The sequence below is a fragment of the Chaetodon auriga genome, chromosome 7 (assembly GCF_051107435.1).
Source record: "Chaetodon auriga isolate fChaAug3 chromosome 7, fChaAug3.hap1, whole genome shotgun sequence".
NCBI classification, from domain to species: Eukaryota; Metazoa; Chordata; class Actinopteri; order Chaetodontiformes; family Chaetodontidae; genus Chaetodon; species Chaetodon auriga.
This window is the reverse complement of record NC_135080.1, coordinates 27,002,897-27,024,154: the sequence shown is the minus strand read 5'-3', so window position 1 is coordinate 27,024,154 and position 21,258 is coordinate 27,002,897. Positions and strand designations below refer to the sequence as shown.

The 21,258-nt window shown below is 39.6% G+C and overlaps 1 protein-coding gene across 2 annotated transcripts in view; it reads right to left on the bottom strand.

The window, feature by feature from the left end:
* pipox (pipecolic acid oxidase) overlaps positions 1 to 21,258 on the bottom strand; it is a 46,316-nt gene that overhangs the window by 7,756 nt on the left and 17,302 nt on the right. Inside the window, exon 8 of one of the 2 annotated variants that reach the window (XM_076735676.1) lies at positions 11,999 to 12,887. The exons of the other annotated variant lie outside the window; for it this stretch is intronic. Within the exon in view, the coding sequence (XP_076591791.1) occupies positions 12,757 to 12,887 (131 nt within the window). The 3' untranslated portion in view covers positions 11,999 to 12,756. Of the gene's footprint in view, positions 1 to 11,998; positions 12,888 to 21,258 lie in introns of those variants that run through there. 2 annotated transcript variants of the gene reach the window in all.

The following is a 21,258-nucleotide window of genomic DNA, read 5'->3' as shown; positions in this document are numbered from 1 at the left end:
GTTACTTATCGCTGAAGCATCCAGATTAGTCTTTTTCAGGAGAGGCTTTATTACTGCAGTTTTCAAGGCCTGGGGAAAGTGACCAGACTGAAGAGAATTATTTATTATCTGCAACACATCTGGAGCTATGCAATTAAAGACATTTTTTAAAAAAGTTTGTTGGCAGAGTATCAAGGCAGCATGTTGTGGATTTTAACTGTGATACATTTTCTGTCAGCCTCGTATGATCTAGAAGGTTAAAATGTGATAGATTAACTGGAGAACAAGAAGGCACAGATAGACTTATCATGTTGCCTGAGCTGGAGCTGCGCACTGTTTGTCTTATCCTTGAAATTTTATCTGTATAAAAGGCTGCAAATTCCTTGCATGACTTGTTGGATAGCAGCTCAGGAGGAACTGATGCTGTGGGGTTTGTCAGTCTATCCACAACAGAAAACAAAGTACGGGCATTATTACAGTTTCTGTTGATAATCTCTGAGAAATATGCTTACCTTGCCTTCTTTAGTTCATGGTAATAGGTGTGGAGACTGTTTTTATAAATCTCATAATGAACCTGGAGTTTAATTTTTCGCCACCTGCGCTCTGCCTGTGTGCAGACTCTTTTCTGGACTTTGACCAGTATGGTGTTTCTTCAAGGTGTCATTTTCCTTCCTGATAAAACTTTTGTCTTAAGTGGGGCGATGGAGTCAATAATAGCCATAACTTTGGAACTGAAACTATTTACAAGGTCATCAGTTGAAGCTGAGGGCAGTGTTGGTGATGGTGTAAAAGACTGAGTGAAGACTGCACAGGTGTTATCATTAATATAACGCTTTTTGATTACCTCTGTTCCACTTTTGTTTAGAATAGCAGGTATGGCCATTTTAAATTACACACTGTAATGATCAGAAAGAGCAACATCCGTCACCACAGCCTCAGAGATATTAAGCCCTTTGGAAATAACCAAATCTAATATATGCCCTTTCTTATGTGTTGAATGTGTTACCTGCTGAGATTGGCCAAAATGATCCAGGATGTTTAAAAGTTCTTTAGCACATCCACCTTTGAGATTATCAACATGAATGTTGAAGTCACCCACTAACACAACATAGTCAAAATCAATACAAACAACAGAGAGTAGATTGGCAAACTCATCGGAAAACATCATTGTATTTTGGGGGCTTGTACATGGTTACAAAGACTGATCGACAGGGAGACTTAGATTGAATGGCAACATATTCAAAAGATTCAAACTGACCATAAGAGACTCTACTGAATTGAATGCTATCATTAAACAAAATGGCGACTCCACCTCCTCTCTTATGCATTCTTACTTCACTTATGAAACTGAAATTCGGAGGGGCTGACTCATTGAGGACTGCTGCGCTGTTATCTTGTTATCTAAAATCAAGCTTGTGCTTGATGATAAAGTCATTGATTAAGAATGATTTGCCTGCCAAAGACCTAACATTTAAAAGAGCTAACTTAAATGTGCTAAAAAGTCCAACATCCCCATGTTTTAGAACATACTGTGGCTGACGTGGAATACATTTTAAATTCGATGATGTGATGTTTCTGGAGAGATGGGCCGATCTTCTCCTCCTACCTATTGAGACATGAATCAATGAAGCTTCCAGCACAATGGGCCCTGGCTTTTCCTTGGAAAAGTCAGGCATAACATTTGCCTTAAAAGCTGGTGAATCCCCATGAGCAGTGGCCCCTGGTGGAGGACATGAGGCATCCCCTTTTTTGAGTTGGTTCTCCTTCATGTTTTGGTGTTTGCTGCTTTTGTTTGGATTCCTCTTGTCTCTTGTCCTTGGGAGTGGGAACAGTGTAACGCCGGAAGAAAGATAGGTAGGAGGCAAAAAGTTTTACTCCTGACTTGTTTAGGGAAAGTCCGTCTCGTTTGAAAAAATGTCTGCGGTCCCAGAAAAAGTTGAAATTGTCAATTAAATGAAAAATGCAGTTGAAAGCCATCTGTTTACTGCCAATAATCTGCTGAATCTCTCTCCTCCTCCTCTGACTGGTGGTTAAGGCCCACTGAAGAAGACCTCAGCATTCAGAGAGCTCACTGCATTTAGCAGTTTATCTAAATCTCATTTGAGCACTTCAGATTGTCGTTTCAATATCATTTGCCCCTGTGTGCAGTACAAGGTATTTCAAAGTTGGAATTTCTGCAACAATACTGAGGATTCTGTTGGTCATGATGGAGACTGTATCATCAGGAAAGCACAACACTTTTGTGTTTCTGCTGTACATGCTTCCCACATCTTTAATAGCAGATTCACCAACAACCAGAGTCTCAGGACCAGTCAGTAGCTTTCCTTGTAGCTTTCTAGCTTCTGACTTCCTGTCAGGCCTTACCCTTCTCTGTGAGTCCGAGGAGTTATCCAGGTTTTCAGTTGGAGATCCAGGGTCCTGCAGTAGTAGAGCAAACCGATTTTGTAACTGCACACTAGCCTGTTTGGGAGCTTTGTTGCTCATCTTCCCTTTAGCTTTTATCCACAGCTGTGTCTTACTCTGCACAGGTGTTGAGGAGGATGATAACGCAGGCCAGCCTGTCGCATCACAGATCTCTGGGCACTGGGTTCTACCTGTTGGACGTCTCCCCATATCAGCTGATTTACTCTTGGGCTTTGCCCCGAGAGCATTCCAGGGAGGACTAATACTGGCAGATTTATCAGCCCTTTAGTTTCGTGGGAGCTGTATCAGAGCTAATTAGCTGAGATGGTAGCATTCTCCAGTCCGCTGTTTTGAGTCAGTGGCAAAGTGCTGTCATTTCCACAAGGTCCGTTCACTTCTGCGTCTATTTCCAGACGCTGAACTTTAGTTTCCAACACTGCAACCTGCTGCAGAAGTTTGTTTGCTGAGGTCATCTGTGGAGAAAGGAGGCATCTTGGTGCTAGTTAGTTAGCTTTAGCTGCCAGCAGGATTTTTCTGTCAGTAGGCCAGAGCAGAGTGTATCCGTGAAATATCAGAGGTCGCAAGGGTCATCCACAACTTTTAAATATTTGTCCATAAAATATGTCTTTAGATGTCCAATTCAGCCAAAAATTAAAACTTTCAAGTTTAAGGAAAATAAAATAAATACAAAAAACAAGATGGGAAATCATGAGCCCAGACAGAAACCAGCTACCAGAAGAGGAGGAGGAGGAGGAGGAGCTCAGTGATTTCATGCTGGAGGTCATCAGGTACTTCAGCTGGTCCCACATTAAACAGTGCAGCAAATATGTTCAGTTCCTTCTGTTTTACCTTTCATGTCCTGAAACCTCTCAACAAATTCCTGAGGGAGTTCTGCACTATAGAACCCACGTGAGACTGTTTTCTTAATCCTGCTCCTGCCACTCCCACTGGATTTCTGGCTATTGCTGCCCACTCCTGCAGTGTGTGTGTCTACTCCCACGCACATCCGCAAACATTCTGACCATTCAATCTTCTCCTGTCCTGCAGGGAAAACACATTATTTTACTGTGTAGTATTAATAAACAGATGCATACCTGTTACTGATAACAGAGCAAAATTACGTTGTAGTGCATAATCACATTCATACTCATGCTCATACATAATTACACCTACTCTAGTACAAAATCACATTATATGTTTTTGTTTTACTCATTATTTAAGAACATGTGTCGTTGACGGTGATCGTTTGTGTTGTTGAGGTTGTTCGATTTTGTTTTGTTTCTGTCTTTTAACACCCTAATCAGGAGTGGCACTTCTACTTTATTTGTATTCTGCACAATAACAATGGAGTTGGTGCACACAACCAGAGAACCCTGTTGTAGACCAATACTTTTGTACATTTGTCACAATTAACAAAGTCCAGTTCTTTTCAGTCTTTCTCAGTAACAACTGAGAAATTTGTGCATGTCACACATGCCTTGTTTGGGTTTTGTATTGTAATGACCTACTTTGATCTTTGTTTGTACTTAATTTATTGACTCCATCCTTCTGGTTACTGCCTGCTAAAACCCAGGACCTGATATTTGTTTTTTGAATGTTGGCTCCCACTTGCAACAGTGTTAAAACCACCTGCTCCTGCAAGATTTATGTTCACAGTGCAGTCCTCTGTTGCACTCACCAGCATATTCATATCATATATCTGTGTACGCAAAACTTTTTGACACATATACAAAATATTATTACATCTAAAAATTGGGTTTATCAGGAAAAGCTAGACATGGCCCAGAGTGTGAACACAAGAAATGCACACATGCTAATTTAGATATGCGTATGCTTTATTAAAATAAATGAGCAGACCATGAGAGCAAACACCATGGCCACAAAGCTTTATGGCCTTGAGATGTATTTTAAATTAAAAGACATATCCTGATTAAAGATAACTCCCAGATTCCTTACAGTGGTGCTGGAGACTAGCACAATGTCATCCCGGGTAGGTGTATCATCAGAGAGTGAGTTTCTAAAGTTTAGTTTTGTCTAAATATAGTAACAGGAAGTTGCAGGCCATCCAGGTCTTTACATTCTTAAGACATGCTGGTACTCTCCCCACCAACCCATCCAGCGCACGGTCAGGGGTTACCTGGTCAATCCTGCCAGCAGCATAAGCTTGTCTCAAAGATTAAGCCGTGCAAGTCTAATTACCCGTGACAATTATTTCCAAGACTGTGAACACACTTGCACAAAAATGACAGCTAATCTTTTTTAACTTACAACTAAGACAAAGGAAACACCAGACAAACTCTGTTAAAGTTCATTAATTGGTTTCATCTGGCTTCATTGTTAAATATGGCTGGGTATCATTTGCATAGCAATGAGAATTTATGGAGTCCCCTACTATTATTACCTAAAGGGCCATTTTGGGGGAATATTATCGATCCAAGCACAGAACCTTGCAGAAATCCGTGAGTTACGTTAGCATGCCTGGAGGAATCATCATTAATGTTGTTGTAAAAATGGCTACCTGCTGCTTCTGGAATTCAGGTTGCTGAGAGCACTGCGACTGAGCAACAACAATGACCTGAAAGAGGCAAAACGCTCTGTAGAGCTGAGGTTAACTGCAGAACTAGTGATAATTCTCTGTGGACTTATCAGTACTTGGTACTTTCAGATGACACACTATCATTTGATCCATTGTTAATATAAAAATATTGATTAGTACAACTTAATATTTTCAGGTACCTTTTTCAGGATTCACAGGCCATAAATATGATAATCTTAGAAAGTGTGAGCTCCTAATCATGCAGGAAATGACTTATGGGTTAATCCATTAACTGAAAACCTTTCTAACTACCTGGCGTGTTGAATGAAAAGGCATTACTGTACCATAGACATATTTAATTGCAAATACTTTCAAATATATATATTTGTAAATGTATACTACATTTATTTAAGTGGCCCAAATCAAAATTATCCACAATGTTGCATCACCATGCTGGTACTGGGTGTGGCTGAATGCTAAAATGCTCATGGTGGTGACTTCTGCATTCACCTTTCCTCACACTTGTTGTTGCTTTTTTTGTTTTGTTTTTGTTTTTACAGATTACGACAATAATTCCTGACAAGTTTTTTTTCTTTTTTTTTTTTTAATTTGAGGAGTATAGAGGACTAGCTACAATATGCATTGGAAACCCAGGACAGGTGAGTACCTGTTATTTGTTGTAACTCTCTCTCCAGAGGATATCATCAACAACATCCAAGAACAGAGAATACATTTGAAAATTCACCTTCAGTTCAAATTCAAAACTGAGATACAAACTCATTTAAGTTCAGGACTGTCTGTCACAAATATCGAGCTTGCATCTTTATTTCCATCTATCACTGACCTTTTAGTCTTTCAGTTTTTTTCAGCTCTTTCAGTCTTATGTGTGTTAGTTCATGTGTTTTGAAATATTACATAAATTGTATTTTTAAGTTAATGTTTATTTTTTACAGTGACAAGTACATGGACCAGAGCAATGTACACACATTTATATCCTACACTAGTTTGGAACACCAGTTCCCCGATGGGATGAGAAAGACACAATTTACAGGTAGACATTAAAACATCACAAAACACATAGTGACACCATAAAAACCTAATGAGAAGCACCATAACCATCCACTACTGTGTGTCTGTTCCCTCTGTTAAGAATGCTTCAGGAGGAGTTCCTCATATTGATCCCCTGAACAGCACAGATGACTATCCAGATCGTTTTTTTTAAAAGGGAATCTGACAATTCTCCATAGATGCACCCAGTGTTTCTGAAGCAGCAACCAGGCAGGGTTTCCATTATGTTACTAAGGATGCAAATCTTATCTGTCCTGGTGAGGTTAGATACAGAAACACAGGACTGTCTGAGCAGTCTCAGTGACAGTTTAGTGAATACTGATGAATTCAGAGAAAATGACATGAACTGTGTATCAACATGGCACCTGTCTGAGAAAGACCACTGCTTCATATGAACCTTTCAACAAATGCTATTGCAGCTAAAAAAAGACAGGTTCAGCAATCACCTCCAGTGATGGTGAAAGTATCAAGCCAATAGGCTTTATGTTATTCTAACTGAACCACACAATTTCTTCCATTTTCTATTGGCTGCCAAGTCAGGTGATTTCTTTCATTGAAGACCAAACATTCTTTTAGGGTACCCTGATTACACATGTTTGCTATGAACGCTTGCTAAGTTAGTAATGTGGCATTTAACACTGGTGCTTGCTAAGTTAGCTCCATATATAATGCTGATAGACAAGCTAGGATCATTCATTAGCAAACACTCATAACCCAAACATATGTAATGACGCACGACAGGAGAGTAATCTCTTACCTGGACAGAGCAGCTACCAGACTCCATGTAGAGGTTGACCTGCATGAAGTTCTAACACCATAGATATATAGATGCTAAATCTGGGCTTGTGAGAGTTGTTTATATGATGTATTTGTGGATATCTACTAATGATCATTGAATGATCGGTGTTGACTGATGTAACTGTGTTTTTGGTGTGTTTTTTGTCCTTTCTCCATTGTAAATCAGCATCTATTTTATGTGGAGTTTAAGTAGATTAATATCAACATCTCAAATTTAACATTAGAGCTCAGCATTTAAGACCATTGAATCACAGCTGCATTTTTAACTTTTCAGGCAAACTAAACATGATCTCCTTGAGCTAACACATCATCGAGGACTTCAGGGAGCAAAACTTACTCTTCTGCAATGAACATATATTTATGCATGCATTTCCCAGTACACTCACAGTGACCTGTGACAGCTGTCCAATTCCGACCTGTTCCACTGTGAGCCTCTCCAAGCTGTCTCGCCTAACTCCTCTGGGTCTGGACAGATACAGTACCTTAAGGTGATCACTGCCCATGTAAATATTCATCACTACATCAACTCTTTTGGCCTTCTGGGAAAATGTAACTTATGTTCTCAAGCTTGAGACCTCCATGACAGCAGTGGCTGATTTCCTTCACAACAGTAAGATAGTGGAAAATCCTTCTGCTGTCATAAGGCTTCTCATGCTATTTACATTATTTACAGTGTTAGGCAAGTTACTTTTAAATCATAAAATATTACATATTGCAATTTACTTGCATTTGAAATGAATGAGTTTCTTTACTGTGCTACTGTTTGTGTGGAATAATGTGTGACACCAAAATAATTGGAGAAGATGAGCATAAAATTTTTTTCTTTATGTATATCACAGTTACATTATTGTTTGTAACAATAACACTTATTACTATAGCCTGCAAAAATTCAGCTGAGAAGCATTATCAGATGTGTTTTTCCTGCTTGCACGTCTGCAACAGATTCGCTCTCATTTTAATCTCTGCATTAGTGTTTTGTTTATGCTTCAAGTCTATTTTTTCAACAATACACAAGGTTGATGCCCAATAAAGGGGTAATAATAGATCAAATCTACCATTAGGTGACTGCTGTGTTTCTTTAACACAGCTGTGTTTAAAAACTTTTTTTTTTGTTGTTGTTGTTCCCTGTGTAGAATATCATTAAAAGGTTGACTGTAAAAAAACTACCAAAATATTATTGGTAATGCATTATATTACTTTGTGAGAGACAAAAAGTAATATATTAGTGTTATGCGTAACCCCAAACGCTGGTTATCAACTTATTGCACGATACATGGACATGACGTGGAATATACACATATGGGTTTTGTGGCCACTGTTAACACGGAAACATATCAGCCTTAGAGCAGTATCAGCGTGTTACTCAAGGCTAACAAATGTTTTTGCTGACATATTTCCAGCCAGAATGTTTGGAAGAATAACTGCAAAATGACTTTTCAAAGCTCCACTCTACAACTCCAGAACAGGAACATTTTGGGCTTAAGCCAAACGAGAAAGGAGAGCCCATTAACGTGAATGAGCTTTGTTTAAAACCTCTTTTTGCTGACAAAGGTCCTTTAGCTAACCACTGACACTCCTGTCTGGCCTTCTTTATTTTGCTATGATGTTCACAGAGTTTGATGGAACAGAGGTTTGCATCGACAGCGGCTGCACCTTGTCTCTCCTACATACAGGTTTCAATTATTCTTAAGTCCTCATTTATAGCAGTGGTTCTCAAAGCTTCTGTCATGTGATTTGCTTTTGGAGACACATGACTCCCTGTAAACAATATTTTTTTTAACAATCAGTTTTCCTTTAGTGCAAGTAGTGGCAAAAATATGGAAACCAGTCTCTACCAGAAAAAAAGTTAAATTGTCCTTTCAACTTTCTTACATTATCGTTCAAAAGTTTGAAATCACTATAGTGATGTTTTTCTTCTTTACTTCAATAATGGCTATTTTATCATGCATAAAACGGTGCAATTCAGATCCAAAATGCATTATTTATATTTGAAATAGATTTGACCCCAAAAGAATAATAAATGATTAAAACTGCCGCTGTTGCACAACAGGACAGAGTACTTGCCACCATTTTCCCGCCATATCTCCTTTGACTTTAAATGTGTTTACCAGTCCAGAAAATTATTGTTCACCCAAAATTATTATTTTCAGTATTATTAATCCTTTACTTAACCAGGTAAGTCCCACTGAGATCACAATATCTCTTTCAAAGGAGCCCTGGCCCAGATAAGCATCACAGCGTTTCAGCGTTTCATGCAGCATACATGCAAACATTAAAAACACACAAAACAAAACATGAATTATCTACCTGCATTACAGTGTTTCAAAAACATAAACCTGGTCAGAAAAACACAACAGCAAAACATACAGTATCATCCCACAGAATCATATTTTAAGAGGAAAGACAGGAGGAAGACGATTCAGTTAAGGAGGCAATGAAGTTCCAACTGAATTTGCCACCAACCCCTTTAGTACATTTTAAATGCCTTAGTTGGGATCAGCCTAACCGCAGGTGGTTCCAGGCTGCAGGGGCAGAGAACATCAAGTTTTTCCATTTCAGTGTGAACTTTGCGACGGACAGTCAGAAGGTATCATGTGAAACAATAGTTAGTAGTTCAGACAGCCACAAAGGTAAAGGGGAGCAGTCCAAGGATGGATTCACGAATAAATATGTACCAGTGAGTGAGTCTACACAAGGCCAATGGAGGCCACCAGACTTCGGCATTTAGGGTGCAATGGTAATTCTTTGCATCCTAAATAGCAGTGTGCTGTGGTACACAGCATCCAGCTGATGCAAACAATGGACAGATATGTGCATGTGCAACAGATCACCATTGTCAAGCAAGGGAAGGAACATAGCTTTTTTTTTTTTTTTTTGGCAACATTGGAAAAGCAGGACTTGTTTCTGACATAAAAACCTAGCCTGAGTAGTTCCATTACAAAAATGTCATTATGAGATTTAAAAACTAAGCAATCATCAATTAAAATACCTGGATACTTGTACTGTAACACTGACTGCCCTGCAAGGTGAAAAGTAAGAGAAGCTAAATTCTTCCTGGCATTAGGAAAAAACATTGATTTAGTTTTTGTGGTATTCAACACAAGTTTCAGACCAGACAACTGTGATTCTACAATACAAATGGCCGACTGCAAATCCTCAAGTGACTGAGCAAGACTGCCACCACAGCAGTAAATGATAGTATTGTAGGTGTAAAAATGATACTAAGCATTTGGAACATTTTGACCCAGGCTGTTAACATAGCTCGTAAACAGAAGTGGACCCCAAAAGGAACCTTGGGGACACCTGTTGCAACATGAAGTGCACTGGAGGAAATGCCATCAAATTTCACACAATGTGTCCTTTCAGGCATTTCTTAAACCAGCTAACATCCTGCTCAGACAACCCAATATTGAGCAGCCGTTGTGTCATGATATGAACCCGTTGGGAACCTGTTTTTCTTTGGGACCTCTGTAGTCCACTCAGTGGTTAGATTGAATAGGTTTAATCTGTGATTTGTCAGTCCATAGCATGTTCAGTTGATGTTCTGTGATGCAATTCCAATAGTGCTAACCCATGACCAGCCTCCTATTTCTATTTAGAAGTTTTAAGAATAGCTTTGCTAACAAGCTAGATTATTATAGACATTGTCTCTTGACGCTGAAAAGGGGACCAGTTCCTATTTAAACCTGTGCATATTTTAAGGCTAAGATTGCAATTAATTTTACCAATGACATGATTTCTTAAATTCTTATTTAACTGTTACTTAGGTATCTTATATTTTTTGGAAACCCTTAATACAAAATAACATTTATTTGTAAAGAGGACTTTCTACAACCTAAAAAAAAAAAAGTCTCAAATGACTCAAGCTTTTGTGTAATGGTTTGATGAGTTACTCATGCACAGTAAAAAAAAGACAAAAGTTAAAATGTGACTGTGACTCAAAAATATACTGCGAATTTCTCCTTAAAATGTGAAGCAATAAAACCCTTGTACCATTTTTCCATTTAAACCTTACTTGGTCTGGTATGGCCAGTAGTTTCATTCATTTAATCAACTTCTGTACTGCCTATCCCTTTCAGGGTTGCGGGGGGGCTGGAGCCTATCCCAGCTGTCAACGGGCGAGAGGCGGGGTACACCCTGAACCGGTCGCCAGTCGATTGCAGGTGGCCAGTAGTTTATGGTGGCTAATGTTAGCAAGTTTCTGTCTGCTTTTTGGTGCTGTGCAGGTTGTGGACAGAGGGTTTATCGGAGCTTTTTTACTATGTGCTGCTGCTGGAAACAAAGCTGACAAATGGAGTTTGCAGCCCTGGAAAACCACAACAATGAGCTTTTTAAGACACTAAAAAGCTCCTTCTAGCTCTTGGGGAACTGTGGCTTCATCAGCACGAGCAACACCTTTCTTTAATAGTTAATTAAAAAATACTGTTCAATGCAGCCTTCATGAGTTGTTTTTCTGAGTGATTCTTGTTAACCTGAACATCCTTTATTGTTAGTCACCATGTTTTATTGTTCCGTGAGAGTCAGATTAATTTAACTTGAGATCTGTGCCACCTCTTTTTCCCCTCTGCAATGCTTTTACTAGCTACTGATATACAACATGGTACTTCAACACAATACATGGACTGGATGCCATCATCAATTATGCACCTTAGGGAACTGACTGAGCTCCAGTCAGATGTCTAACGCTTGTACCCAAAATATTATTCATGTGCAGCAGAAAAAGTTGGCTTTTTTCAAAGCTTTGTGGGATTTTACAAGTCAGACATTGTTCCAGAGAGGTGTTTCAGTTGGCACTACTTGATGGTTATTGGTGGTTGACTATTTGCATTTGCATGTTTAATGTTCTTCTAATTCTTGTAATTTGCATAATGGCCCTTTGCTATCCATCTGAAGTCACTTAGAGGCAAGGGAGCAAATGGCTCGCTGATCTCTGCCGTTTCGCTGCATAATTTCCCCATTCCCGCTGATGGCCTTGCTTGGCATCCATTGTAATAGTCAGTCTGATTAGTGATTAAAATGTTTACCGGTGCACTGGGAAATAGATCCAGGCAATAGGCCACCTCCAAAGCCTAAGCATGCAGCTGGCTTCACATAGACAAATGGCTCAATAGCTGATGTCTTTTTAACCATGTACTTAGTTGGCAAAATGGTGAATGCTGGGAAGGGAGAGAGGGAGAGAGAAATTTACTGATGCATGAAATCATACAAGCCAATGAGATTACAGCTTTTTTTATTACAATTTGTCACAGATGGGTGAATATACAATTGCACAACAATGTTAGAATTTAGTCGTCGATGCTAAGTCTCCGGTCAAAATCATGGCACCATTTGTTTTTTCCTAGTTCATTATGTATGAAGAATAACTAGACTTATTTTTCTGCAGGTTGTTTCTTCTTTGATTAATTTAAATGAAAATCTGCACAATGTGGTTATCACACAAAGTATTTTCATGGAGTATCTGTAGAAATAGCACAGTACTTTGTAATGAAAATGTGCAAAAATGTGTACGATTGTGTCAAATTTAGGGTCGAAGTTCACTTTTGGAAGCTGACTTCTTAAAGCTACTTTCTGTCAGTTTCAGTCTTAGTCAGACTTCAAATTTAATTATTTGGAATATAAGGTCCCTTTGCCTCATGAAATAATCTCTCCTTTCATCCAGCAATAATTTCTTTGTCATGCACACGCTTACATGTTAGAAGTCGATCAGACACCAGGTTCCATGTATATGTGACCAAGAAATCATCTTAGCTCCAGAAGAAATCTAGCTGGGGAAATCAGGTTTCTCTAATCCCCTGTCCACCCATTATGGAAAGCAGGTTTCTCCTTCCCCCCTATACATGAGATTTGAAGAAACAGTTTGCCATTTTGGGGAAAGTGATTATTTGCTTTCTTACTTTCTTAAGTTAGATGAGAAGATTTTTAGAGATAAGCTTAGCATAAGTGAGACTGGAGGCAGGCTCTTAGAATCTGCTCTATAAAGCTGATTTGGTCATTGTCTGGAAGCGCCTGACTCGGAAAGGTGAAAGGTCATAGGAAGGCATTTCTCCCAGGCTGAGTTCACACAGAAGCTTGCCAATGATTGGTCCAAACTTGAAGCCGTGACCTAGAGAAGAGAGCGCATTGCAGTGAGTCAAGTACATATGTAAGTCATCAAACCACGTTCGAATGTGAGAAAATCCATGCCCTACACTTTGTAGTTAGCTTATAAAAAACCTGCATGTCTGAGCCTTTGTCTCAGCCAATGGGCTAGGTTCAAGGCCCACATGAGTGAATACATAAAAGAAGAGCAAAGCTGTTGCGATGTCTGTTGCTGAATATCTCTTCACTCTAGTGAACTGGGACCAAAATGCTAAATTAAGGGAGATTTGTCGTTTCTCTCCGTAATCGCTTCATGTGCTCAAGCTCAGGGTGAGATGAGAGAGATCTATTTTCAAAATGCAGTATCCTTGTTGCTATGGTCTGAGAGGCAAATTGTGAATGTCAACAGGGCTTGAGGAATGCAACACATTGCCATCTGACAAAGGTCTCGGAACTCCTGTGGATTCTGCCTGGCTTTGAAGTCATAAAAGCTTGGCTCTGACAGTTTGGCCACGTGGATTTTCATCTCGTCATAGAAGGAGAATAGAAAACCATAAAAGACGGCCAAACCCACAGGGTGACTTTGTAGCCATGGCAACCCCACAGTACTTGCTTTAAAGCACTTGTGTCAGGCTTTGATGACAAATGCACGTAGTGAAGGAGGAGGGGGGGTTGGCAACACATTTTTTTCTGTCGTGTTGGAAAAAGCCCTGTGAACTTCTCCAATATGGCTCTGAGTTTCTCTGCTGCTCCAGAGAAGCTGGAGAATACACACAAACAGTACAGATAATAATTAAAACTGACTAAGACACAGAGTAAACATAGTCTACGGTTGTTCTCTGGAGACATTATAATCTGAATATAATGCCACATTTAACTTTCTTGACAGTTACTGTAATTACCAGTTTCAGACTTGTAAATCATTCAATCCATCAGACTTAATTTGTACAGCACTTTCATACAGCAATGTAACACTACTTGCTTTACAGGAACATTCCCTCCCTGACCCCCAACAACACACCCATTAGCCGCACACCACCCCAATCCATGCACAAACATTAAATGACTGTTAGAAATACTGACTCAATAAAAACAGGAAATGAGGAAACGCTATCATAACGTTTCATGAATCTGCAATGAGGAAACACCAGAGGTAGTATAAAAATGCAAAAATTTGCAATAACCAAAAAAAGAAATGAAATAATTGATAATAAAGATTCATAAAATATAATGATAAATAGTAAAATAAATTCTAAATAATGTGAGTAAAACCAGAAGTGTAAGGTGGGCTATTGAAAAGAAAAGAAAGATAAAAATAAAAAGAGAATAAAATAGCAAAACCACCAAGAGGAGATGCAAAATCAGACATGAAAAGAAGGTTATGAAGAGGGAAAAAAATTGAGAAAATAAAATAGAATACAAAGGACAGTCCAGGTAAAACAGACTAAAACAAATGAATAAAGGAAAGAGAAAAAAACAAAATTGGTAAGGTTCGATGAAAAATTGGATTAAAAAGGTAGGTCTTTGCTTTTAAAGATAGCAACACTCAGCTGGCCTCATATTTTCAGGGAGGCTGTTCAGAGACCAAGACCACACTAATAAAACTGTGCCTCACTGTGGGTTTTTCTTTGGGCATTTGGTGTAATTGAAAGGCCACTACCAGAAAACCTGAGGATTCTAGAGGGTCCATAGGCTAAAAGCAAATCTGATAAATTGATAGGACAGAGACCATTAATAGCTTTATAAAACAATAAATGTGTTTCAAAATCAATTCTGAAGCAAACAGGCAGACAGTGCAGAGACTTCCAAACTTGTGTAATGTCTGCTATCTTTCTGGTCTTCATCAGCACACGTGCAGCTGAGCTCTGACTGAATTGTAACTGAGCTGTATTCTTTTTAGGGAGGGCAGAAAGCAAAGCATTACAGTAATCAATTCTACAGGAAATAAAAGCTTGCATTAGTGAAACTTTGGTTTTGTCCTATTTGAGCTCTAATGAAATCTCAGCCATCCATAACTTGATATCTAAAATACGGTTAAAAAGGGCATTGAGTGGCCCTGGCTCATCAGCATAGCTATGGAAATTGATGCCGTGCCTCCTGACGATGTTTCCAAGTGGTAGCGTATAAGGATTAAAAAGAGTAGGACCTAAATCTGAACAATTTATTTTATAGCTTGTTCACGAACAATCATCAATATTTACAATAAATTCTCTATCAATGAGATAAGATTTAAACCCCAACCCTAACCCTACCCTGACAGTTAAAAACAATACCAGTGATGCCAATCAAACTGTGAAGTCCATCTAGAGGAACAGAGTGTTCTACTGTGTCAAAGCCTGCACTTAAGTAATACTAATTTGGAGTGCCTTTTCATATTCATATTGGACCTGAGGTCATTCACAATCTTAACTAGCGCTGGCTCTGTACTGTGATTGGTTGAAAATCAGAGCCATATTTTTCCAAAATATTTTAAGAGGCCATAAAATCACTTAACTGGTTAAAAACAAGCTTCTCTAAAATTTCACTTAAAAATGGTAGATTGGATACTGGTCTATAATTATTAAGTATGGAGGCATCCAATTGCCTCTCTTCAGAAATGGTTTACCTATGTGGTCTTAAGAGCAGAAGGAAAGACACCCATCTGAGGAGAATAATTTACAATGTTCATCAAATCTTTATTAAAGAACCTATAAAATGTTTTTAAAGGATGTGGGAACGAGATCTATGAGGAGATTGCTGATTTTAATTGGGAACTTGGCCAAGCATCTCAGAATCAACCATGACAAATTCCTCCAATGTTTCCTCATGCAAAAACAAAGGCTCCAGGGTGTCACAACTCACATGAAGAGACTAGAGGTAGATTTGATGTCATCGTGTCAATTTTACTTCTGATTATTATGATTATTATTAAATAGTGAAGTCAGAATTAAGACTGGAAAAGTTAAACTCTTCTGAAATCACCAATACATCTGATTAAAAAAATGGAAGTGCTAGGTTGTGGATGATGGGAGTTGGCAGTTAATTAGTAAATGTTTTCTGTCGTTTTTTCTGGCTCACATTAGGATCCAGGCTGTTAGCAGACTTTGTTGTTATTGTTATTGTTGTTTTCATTGACATGGAGCACTCGCTCTCACTCTCTGAGTTTAGTAGGTAGTAGGGTCGGCTGATATGGGTCACACCCTCTATCTGTCGCTAGCTGGCGAAATCCTGAAGGGGTGGGTTCAGCCGTGGTGACAAGCTGTGAAGGGGCACAGCTGTTGTATTTCCTATATTTAACACACAGGCTACGTCAGCCCTTTTGTGTGAAGACCCTTTTGGAATCTGTGAGTCTACTTGCACGAGTCCACTGAGCAGGGACACAGGTAACCACCACTACCCTTACACTACTCCTGCTGCCTTCCTGCACACACACACCATGTGCTACCAATATATCCAGGTCATCCAGAGCATGCGGAAAAAAACGCATTGGTAATAAAAAGTAACGCAATCCTGAGAACCACTACTCACTCAGAAAAACCTCAGCTACTCCCTGTGCTTTTTCCTTTGAATTTACTAGTCCGCTGTAAACAAAACAGAATTTATTCAAGCACTTGTAAGATACATCAAATCAGGTACTAGCCCTGACTGAAACCTGGATCTGTCCAGAAAACACAGCCACACCAGCTGCATTTTAAGCTGACTCTACTTTCTCCCACACACCTTGTCCTGATGGACGTGGAGGTGGCACAGGCAGACTCATTTCCATAAAACGGGAAATTTACCAAGCTTACTCCTCTAAGCATCAACTCCTCCTTTGAATATCATGCTATCATGGTTACTGCTTCACTAAGCTGTATAAATTGGTCGTATATCACCTGGGCTACTGGGGAACTTATAGCTGAACTGGACATGCTACTCTCAGCCATTCCTGAAGATGGCACCCAACTGATTGTCATGGGTGACATGAATATCCATCTTAACAAACCCCATGCCGTCAACTTCCTTTCACTGCTGTCCTCATTTGACCTCAAACACGTCTCCACCACTCCCACGCACAAAGCGGGCAATACTCTCGACTTAATTGCGATTCGAAACTGCTGCACGGCTAAGCTAACTGTCATGTATCTTTACATGTATCTTTATGCAATTCTCTGTATCCTTACGAGAGCATCCTCAAGCTCCTCCGCAAATGGTCTCCTGCAGAAAAAACCTCAGTTCCTTCACACCGACTCAACTCTCCGATGAGGTCTCGGCAATCATGCCTCCTCACAGTGTTTTCTCCTCACTCCCTGTGAATGAGGCAACAGACACACTCTGCTTTTCGCTAGCCGGCTCTCTAAACAATCTATGCCCTCTCTCATCCAAACTTGCTCGTAAAACCCCCACCAGTCCATGGCTCACCGGTGTCATCAGAGAGCAACGGGCAGTGCTCAGAGCAGCCGAGAGAAAACGGAGCAAAACCAGAGATCCCTCTGACCTCAGACTCTCCTGTCTGCATTCTCCTCCCATCTGAAAAGTGCCAAGTCCACTTATTATCAGGAGAATATCAGCAGTGTCAAAGACGCTCGGAAACTATTTTCTGCTTTTAACTCAGTACTCAACCCCCCACCGCCTCCATCCTCAACTTTGCTCACAGCTGATCACTCTGCTTCCTTCTTTACTGATAAGATTTCGACCATCAGCAACCAGTTCTCTGAGCCTGACCCACTGCGTAGGATACCACCAGCTAACAGGGCCTCACTCTCCTCATTTTCCCATGTCACAGAGGAGAAAGTCGTCAACCTTCTGTTCGACTCTCGCCCCACTACCTGTCCACTGTACCCTATACCCTCCAACCTCCTGCAGGCCATCTCGCAGCGCACCTGGTCTTCAATCAGCCCAAACAAGAGCATGTCACTCCGCTGTTCATATCCCTCCACTGGCTCCCTGTTGCTGCCCGCATCAAGTATAAATCCTTGATGCTTCCATACAAAATTGCCACCAAAACGGCTCCAAACTACCTGAACTCCCTCATTCAGGTTTATGTTCCCTCCCGCTCACTGCGTTCTGCCCAGGAATGGCATCTGGTGTTGCAGCTCAAAAAGGCCCCAAGTCCCTAGCTAGACTCTTTTCTTCTGTGGTTCTCCGGTGGTGGAACAAGTTACCAAACTCCAATCGATCTTTAGAGAAAGACTAAAGATCAAGCTCTTTACAAGCTCTTAACACCTTCTTTCTTAAAAAACAAAACAAAAAACAAACAAAAAAAAAACCCTCTCTGTTCACTCTATGCACTCTATGTATTACATCATAGCACTGCCTTGTAGCACCTATGTCCAATTGGACCAGAAAGTTGCATTAGGGCACTTACTCTTGTTGTTCTCTCCCATCTAGAACCTTGCTTGTGATGTATGAAAATCTCATATGTATGTTGCTTTGGATAAAAGCGTTGGCCAAATCACAAATTACAATTGTAATTGTAAGTGCCTTTTTCAAAAAGATAACAAACATGGATGCCTAACCGTTATTCTAAATTAGCCTCAGTCTGTCACTTAAGGTAAGTAAACTAATTCAATATAGTGTTATATTTACCTTAGGCGTATTTGTATCAGAAGATGTCACATCAATTTTGGTGATCCACTGAATTTTCATTTAGCATTTTTCATTGTTACAGTCAGATTAAGATTTTTGGTTCAGAGAGAACATCAGATGGAGATTTCAGATAGACAGAGAATGTGTCGGTAAACGCAGGTGTTGGTTATATGCAGAGGGATCCTGCATTTTGACAAAAGGACTAAAACTAAGATGAAATACAAAAATAGCTGAACTACTTTGCACAATGTTACACTTGTGCATTTGGTGTGAAAGCAGGAGCCACACAAGCATTTTTAGCTTCACTCCCTGTGAGGCTTTAAGAATGGCAAAAGTATTAGTATGGAATTCATTTGTCTTGACTTTTCGTCCATTTATCCCAGCAAGCTCCTCTGAATGCAGAGAATTGAGTGCAGGATATTAATTACAGATATAATTAGGTAAAGGACATGACTGCATGACAAAATGGAAAAGTGCCAAGACACACTCGAGGTAGGGGAGGAGAGGTGGAGCCGTGTTGGCCTTCTGGGTGAATCAGCCATGTTTATCAGAGAAGAAATGAGTGTAGTGCCAAAGCACAGCTGCTTTCACCTTTCACAATGGACAGGAACGTCTCATTATATAAAGTATCTATGTTCCTAAAATACATGACAGGTTTGGTGTGCTCAGTTACTCTTTGCATATTACATATATTGTAGCTCTGAACATTGTGAGCACATGAAGAATCTTCTGGAAAAATTCTGCTTTAAACCAGTCTATAGATTCAGTTAATGACATGATTTGCATTTGTGGCTTCATCTTGATTTGACTTTCATCAGTACTGAAAGCGTGCAATTAACTGTTAATGGTGGAGGATATTTGAAAAATCCAAGAGTATAAAAATCAAACACATTCTTTTCAAACTTGGAGATATTAGCCCTAAAAAAACTAGATACCACAGTTAGATCTGGTCTCTGATGATGATGGCACGAATGGTAGTCATTCATTCTGTGAACTGCAGGTGGCTGCTTCGGACCCAGTGTCCACCAGGGGCCTCCTTAAATTCCGAATGTGAAATCATCTTTTTTCTATGTTTTATAAATCCTTCACTGTACTGCAAACAAATGCTATTTAAGGAGAAGTCTGACATCACAATCTTACCAGAGTTCGATGAGAGGATAATATCAGTTTCATGTCTGCATCCAGGGCAGACGTCAGGGACACTTTTGGTCTAGCTCAGCAAAAACAAAAGAAGCAAAAATACTGCTAGCCTATAGCTATGTGCAAAAAGGTGAAACAATGTACCTTCCAACTTCCAAGGGTGACATGACATGATGTCTTATCTAATGCTGGGTAAGACAGCAAAATGGCCGATTCCATAACTGCATTTTCTGGATGACTTCAATTTCTGTTTTATTGTGGCTTAAGTATTAACTAAAATAACTGGTCATTTAGCTTACATGGACATGTAATTAAAGAAGGTGAACCTACATTATGTTTTTGTACATGCAATAGTCACTTATTTTCATAGGCATTTGTCTTTGTGAAGTGAAGTTGTACTGTTTACTACTGTAATCATCGGGATGTTTTTGACAAATTGTTTTGTATCATGCATGAGAAAAACTTTGCTGCTTTGGCTTACACTCTGTGCTGACTACATGTCAATGATATTTGGGGATTTTTTCAAGTTCTTTACTAGACAGGATTCTGCTTTGTGTTTTTGATGAGACACTCCTGTCACGTGATTCTTGATTCCGAGGATACTGTTTTCATTTATAAATTATTTCCAATCATGTTCACTTTGCTGTTTCTTTGCTCTGAGTTAAGCTAACAGAAAAAAATACAACCAAGAAGAACCAGCTGGAATGAACGAGTGAGTGAAAAGAGTATTCATGTTAAAATGGCAGAGGCAGAAGCAGATGCAGTGGCCAGTACGTCTTTCAAACTTCATCACATTTTTGTTTCAATTTGTTGTTTTTTTTCACAGCAGACCTTGGGAAAATCACTATCCATGACGTCTTCTGACCACCCAGCCAGACCAGCTGGACCATGATGCACTGCATTTGTACAACACTCAAAGTGCTATACAACAAGAGCCAACATTCACCCATTCACACACACATTCAAACACTGGTGGCAGAGGCTAATGTTCAAGGTGTGACCTGCTCGTCAGGAGTGACAACAATTACTACACACTCACACAACGATGGCACAGCCATCGGGAGCAACTTGGGGTTCAGTATCTTGCCCAAGGGCACTTTGACATGTAGACTGCAGGGGCCAGAGATTGAATCACTATTATCATTATTCCTGTGTTTTGCTTATTTCTGAGCCTTAGATGAGCACTTTGGTCCAGACTGAAATATCTCAACTATTAGATGGATTGTCATGAAAGTTTGTAAAGACATTTGTGGTCCTCAGGGGATGAACTGCAATGATTTAAGACTACTCCTAATCATCAAGGCTGAAAAATGTTGCTGAAAAAAGGTATTTTTACTTCCCCTTATTCAATTTTGCTTGTTCCCCCCTTTTTATGGGCACTCATATGACCAATGTGATGCACTAAAACTGATTGGACGAAGTGCTGAAAAACACAGTATCAACAGATTTTGTCAGGTTGGCATGGTTTACGAACAATATTACTAATCTACCAAATATTAAGAGAATAACGGCCATTCTGTGATTATCATCAGTTCTATGTTGACGAAAAATACCTTGTGTAACTGGAAAAGATTAATACAGTATATTCATGAGAATCAATCATTTAAAAATCATAGGAAGGATTTTCAGCCTGGGTGTGACCTCAGGTGATACATGTCCACCATGTTTTCACAGTTAAACAAGCTGCTGCAGGTACATTAGAACTACTT